This window comes from Epinephelus lanceolatus, chromosome 19, assembly GCF_041903045.1.
Source record: "Epinephelus lanceolatus isolate andai-2023 chromosome 19, ASM4190304v1, whole genome shotgun sequence".
In the NCBI taxonomy this organism is placed as follows: domain Eukaryota; kingdom Metazoa; phylum Chordata; class Actinopteri; order Perciformes; family Serranidae; genus Epinephelus; species Epinephelus lanceolatus.
In genome coordinates this window covers 19,528,650-19,534,265 of record NC_135752.1, presented here as the reverse complement: position 1 = coordinate 19,534,265, position 5,616 = coordinate 19,528,650, and the positions used below count along the sequence as shown (strand labels likewise).

The 5,616-nt window shown below is 41.1% G+C and overlaps 1 protein-coding gene across 1 annotated transcript; it reads right to left on the bottom strand.

The window, feature by feature from the left end:
• Positions 1-1,020: 1,020 nt before the first annotated feature.
• Positions 1,021-5,148, bottom strand: bmp10l (bone morphogenetic protein 10, like). The gene is made up of 2 exons (XM_033647598.2): positions 4,624-5,148; positions 1,021-4,303 (listed from the first exon to the last, which is right to left on the bottom strand). The coding sequence occupies exons 1-2, from the start codon at positions 4,961-4,963 to the stop codon at positions 3,258-3,260; spliced, it is 1,386 nt and encodes a 461-aa protein (XP_033503489.2). The 5' UTR covers positions 4,964-5,148; the 3' UTR covers positions 1,021-3,257.
• Between the last annotated feature and the right edge of the window lie 468 nt (positions 5,149-5,616).

The following is a 5,616-nucleotide window of genomic DNA, read 5'->3' as shown; positions in this document are numbered from 1 at the left end:
AAGGAAGGTAAAAATATACATAACCCTCATGGTTGAGATATATATGTATATTCAGCAAGGCAGCTAATGCCATACAATCACATTAATGTCTCCTGAAATTCCCCACTGATAAAAATGCATACTGGTACATTTACTGTAGTAGAGTCAGAGGAGATGTACGCTGTCACAAAACCCTCACATGGAACTAAACACCTATGATAAGCTTAATGCATAATTAGAAATCACCCACAAAGTTTCATTTTAGAACATTCAAACATTTTCTTTATATGTCTAAATAAGTCTTTTCTTGTCACCAGTTGGTTGTCATAGAAAGTTTTAATATCATTTTAGATTTGCTTGGTGCATACCAGTAGCAACATCTTGATTTTTTGAGTCTCGACAAGGCTTAACCTTAAAATGATGTACTTAAAACACATCATGAGGTGTCGCTTTTGTGGTGCAGTGGTTTTACCGTAATATAAAGTCTCCCCCTTGTGGTTATAATATAGTTTGACATTACAGTTATGACAATTGTCCCCTGTCCAAATCTCTCTCATACTCTCTTACCCATGTCTCCCAATGAGATAAATCTTTTTTTATTATTTAAAACTGGCTTTCAATGAACAACAATAGCTTGTTGCCAACACACAATCCTGCTCAGCTGTGTAGGAGACACTGTCAAGGATCCATTTTCCGGACCATGTAAAGGTTAAGTAAAGGAAAATGATGGTGTTATGAAAAATCAGCTGTTGTGTTATTTATTGTATCTTCAACAGTGAAAATATTTGTTATTATGGTGAGCTTGACCTGTCATAGATATCTCTACTTTTAAAGAAATAATAACCCAAATAGTAAATGTTTGTGTTGATCAAATACCATGGCCGTACCATTAGTACACAGATATTAAGCACTGTTTCAGTTGCAGATGTTTAGGTGTGAAATGTTCACATATGAGATTTGGACAACTACAAATTCAGTTCCTAAAACAGTAAGACACATAAACAAAACTATTCATTTATAACACTTAATTATTTTAGAGTAATGAAACTCTTCCTTTTTGTATTTTTATTGAAGCTCTGTTAACGTTCAAACAGTCGGTGCAGTTGTTTGCTTCTGTTTTCCATAGAATAAAGCCAGCACAACAGAATGTGATGAACCCACGACAACACACAGTAAATATCAGAGTGTTCAAGCTGACAAAACAAACAGAAAATGACAATGGAAAGACAAAATTAGAGTCAGAGGTAAATATTAACAACGCAGGAAGGGGCCTTTTATTAACTGAAATTAAAGATTCAGCCCCCTCCTCACACCAACCATGTACAGTGCCCAAGCTACAATGGCAACGAGCCAACAAAGAAGTCAGGAATATTGCTGTTTTTAGGAATATTTTCTACATTTTGAAACTTTATTCTCAATAAGTTTCACACTGGGGAATCAATTTGTTTACTGTGAGTCAATATCTCTGCCCTGCACACTTGGCCTATGTAAATCCGCGTGCTGAGTGAGGATCCTATTGAGTTAGAAAGTTCCACAGTGTTATTCCATTATTGTTATCTGCTTCCGACTGTTAACAGCAGAAGCTAGGTGATGATGTGACATGTATTTTTTCCATCTGTAGTACTGTTGCTGTGGCCTTGATAAGAGCGTGCAGCATGCCCGTGTCAGAAAAAGGAAGTGGGAGGGTTCAGAGGGCACCGAGCAACCTGATGGCAGGATTGTCAATAGAGTATGTTGGTGTTGGAGACCAGGAATCTGACACCACCTTCTAACAAACGCTACCACTTGGAGCGGCGTCTCATCCTGAGTGACGGTCTACAAGACTCCAGGCTCTGACACCTCGTTATCACTATGGCATGGGAGCGGGCAGAGAGAGGCCCTCCAGGCATGTGACGCTAGAGGGATGGGGATTAAGGTTGTTAGGTAGGGAATGCTGTGATTACCTGACAATAAATGAGGGTGCACAAGAGATCAGAAGTTGCTCAGTGACTATATTTGTTTTCAGATGTTTTATTTTTCCTACCCATAATAACATTAATATTGGTGTGAGAACCAAAAGCAGGATATGAATGGCTGGGGCGTGAAGAGAGAATTCACAGCAGTTGACAGCAACGTTAGGTAGGAGAAATTGTTCATTTTTCAGAGCCCCGAAGTGCTCCGAGACACCGTGAAAATCCTCTCCTGGTCAAAAGCCAGCGAAAATATATTTTTCTGCAAGTTTGGCAAGCAAATAAGAAGAAAAATGTCACATTCTTTAAAACGTTTCAGTGCCTCCAACATGCCACAGGGCGCAGAAACAAATGATACCATTTACAAATCTGCAGCATGTATATCTACTTATAAAGTATCTTGGCAAGACTGTGATTCAATTACAATTGAAAATAAGAGACTTTTCATATTTTAAAAAAACACACAGCGTCCTATCAGTAGTGCAAATCATCGTAATATATCCTAAAATGCCAATATTTCAAATCAGCTTGAATAAGATGGAACTCCTCGACTTGTGCATTAGGAATAATTTCTGCCAGAGCAAAATGTAGATGATAAAAAGAAAGTTCTGAGAAAGGCCTGTGGTGAAAAATCAATGATACTACATTTAGATTTTGCAATAAGATAGTATGTGGAAGATTCAGTCTATTAAGTGTATTCTGTTCCAGCACCTGAACTGAAATAACCCAAAGCGCAAGCGCTTTTGTCAGACACTGTACCTTGAAACTTTGCACTCAGAGTACATCATTTGTGCTTAGATCTCACACACGGAGACCTATTTCCAAATTATTCAAAAGGTTGTTATGGTAACTGATATCAGTGCTGCAGAGTTTAACCTTTTGACTCGCCCCTAATGACATGGAGCTCGCTTCATCTGAATAAAGTGGAGAGAGATTTTTACAAGAATACTCAGACATCTGCTGTCAGAATCTTCTTTCTTTTTCTTTTATCCGTCACTGTGTCGCATGGCGCTGATGCCATCTGTGCAAGAATATGGCCTGTAATTTACAATGAAGTGTGGAACTTACCCAAAAGCAAAATACAAAACTCCAACTCAAATAATTATAATAAATCATGACAGACAAATTTATATTCTACACTAATATAATTATAACTATTTCACCTTTATACAATTACAAATGTACATCATTTAGCACAGATTTGTGTCCATCCCTAATTTACAGCTATAAATCTAGTTTACACACCACTGTATGAGATCTTAGATACTGTGGAAACAAGCACATGAGAAGATAAGTAGATAGCACAGTCTCTATCTCTAGTGTTCAAGACTATCTACAGCCACACTCCGCCACCACCATTCCCTCATACTTGTGGTTGAATGTGATCACGCCGTTATCATGATAAAGGAGTGAGATGGGCTCTAACTTAGTGGGTACACAGCAGGCACGCGATGCCCTCTCTGGGCTCTTAACACTCAGCAGTGTCTGCACTATGGCATGTTTGGTAGGCGAGACCTCAGAGGTCATAGGTGGGTTGCACACGCCGTTGCACTCGTACGCCTCGTAGCCCACAGGCTGGATGATCCACGTATCCCAGCCAATGTCTTTAAAATCCACAAAGAGTGGGGTCCTCTTGCAGGGCTCGCTCTTAACATTGCGACGGATTCGGGGAGGCGTGTCATAGATAACGTTGGACTGCAGCTGCACCAGGGACTGTTTGTCCAGCTCGTCCTGGTTGGCGTTGTGATTAACGTGCTCCCAGAAAGCTTGCTGGCGCCGGCCCACGTTTTCAGGAAGGTCATTCTCATGTTCGATCATCTGGTTGAGCTCTTGTTTATCCTGTTTGTGGTCTCTGCTCTGATCGTCTGAGAATACAATCATCACCGCATTGTGTTTCCCATCCAAGCTCCTGTCGATATCAACCTCAACCAACCTCTGGCCCTGTTCTGTGACCTCCTGCCTGGCCTCTTCCTCTTCTGACCCCAGATTTGCAATATGAACCTCCAATCTGTGAGTTGCACAGCCTGACTTCCGCCAGAGTGCAACCACATGAGTCAGGTCAAACGACACCCAGCTGTTATCTTTGGCATGGATATGCTTTGTCACCAGTTCCTCCAAATCCTTCATCTCCACCACCTCCTCTTTATCCCTCCTTCTCCCTTCTTTCCCCACCTCTTTTGTCCAAAGAACGCCCTCGTGTATTTTGTATATGGTCACCTTGCAGTCAATGCCAACATTTGGTCTCTGGGCCTTCTGGAACAGGGTGAAAAGGCGAAGCTCAGCTATTGTTATGTGTTCACTGTGGCGTATTGAGATGTTGAAAAGCAGGGGATGTATCCTGACACCCCTGGCCGTTACACTGAAGGGGGAGGAATCTGAAATCAAAACATCAATAATGTGTCTCAATGCATTTTGTATGTTTCTGTGATCAAAAATCAAGTTAAACTATGTTAAATATTAAAATGTACCCTTGTATCAAATACACATGACAGATGTTTTTGGTTTGTTCAAACCATATAACTTATACATTTCCAAAGCTCCAAAAACTACTAACACTTCCAGATTTATAGCACTTTGACTTCTATAAATCACTTTGCACGAAACCTTTAAAAACTGCAAAACAAAGCTTTAATTTTTATGCAATATATACATTTCCCAAAATTCTATGTTTTGTTGAACAAAAACAAGTTTCTACCTTCGTTCTTGAAACTGCGCACAACGTTGGCTGAGGGCACAGCAGTGCGGTCATTGGCAAATCGGTTGTACAGCTCCAGCATGTACTCTGGTGGCTCCTTACGGGCAGCGAGGGGCCTGACCTGGGGCCTCAGCTCTGTGAGGTTCATTGTGGACAGAAACTGGCTCAGAAAGTCCTGTGCATCAAGTAGCGGATTATCACCCACATCCCTACCGACTGATACCCTGTGATGGCTCTCAGGAGACCTGATGGGACTGCTCAAGCTCAAACCAGTCAACATCAGAAGCAGGACATTCAGAGAGCGGACAAAGCCAAGGTTGGAGCGGACTGAAACGGTCATGGTGGAGAGGAGGAAAGGTTTAAATCCAAAGATTGAATATCAGATGAGAAGGCGGGATGGATCCGTTGGAGAGGACACCTGCAATCGGTTCAACCTTTCGTGGAGGGACTTGTTAAAGGACAACAGGGGCAACGAGAACACAGCTTTGCCCTTGTTGATCTTGAGGTTTGGTTCTGAGGGCAGGGCTGTGCTGTCCAATGTGCTGTGCTGACATGTTTGGAGATGTCACTAAGGCCCTGCTCGGCCCTCCTCTCTCTCTCCCCGCCAGGAACTTATGACTATCCATATTTCCACTGATATTCTGTCTCATTGTGATGTATGCTTTTCTCCTGATTAACCATAAAACTTGCCTTACAGTAGATTTATGACAGTTCATTTATGAGCTGCAATATGCAACACTGCTGAAATCAAAAGATTTAACCGTGACGATTTATTTATAAAGAACACTGATGGATTAGAGATTGTGAAGTTCTTGCACTTAACTTCACCAAAATGTGAACAAATCAAATGCAGAAACTTAATTGTGGGAACTATTACCCCTTCTAAAGCAGAAAATCAATTACCAATTAACAATATTGTTAATTTATGCTTTGCAATCTCCACAAGAGGCCAGTGTAGACTCAATATGTGTACTTCTGCCTCCTCATCTTAAA

What these genes read in the sequence shown, in the direction of transcription:
- bmp10l (XM_033647598.2), bottom strand. Translation starts at nt 4,963, where the DNA reads ATGACCGTTTCAGTCCGCTCCAACCTTGGCTTTGTCCGCTCTCTGAAT. An exon ending in GCGCAGTTTCAAGAACGAAG is followed by an intron (nt 4,304 to 4,623) that starts GTAGAAACTTGT and finishes TTTTGATTTCAG; the next exon opens with ATTCCTCCCCCTTCAGTGTA.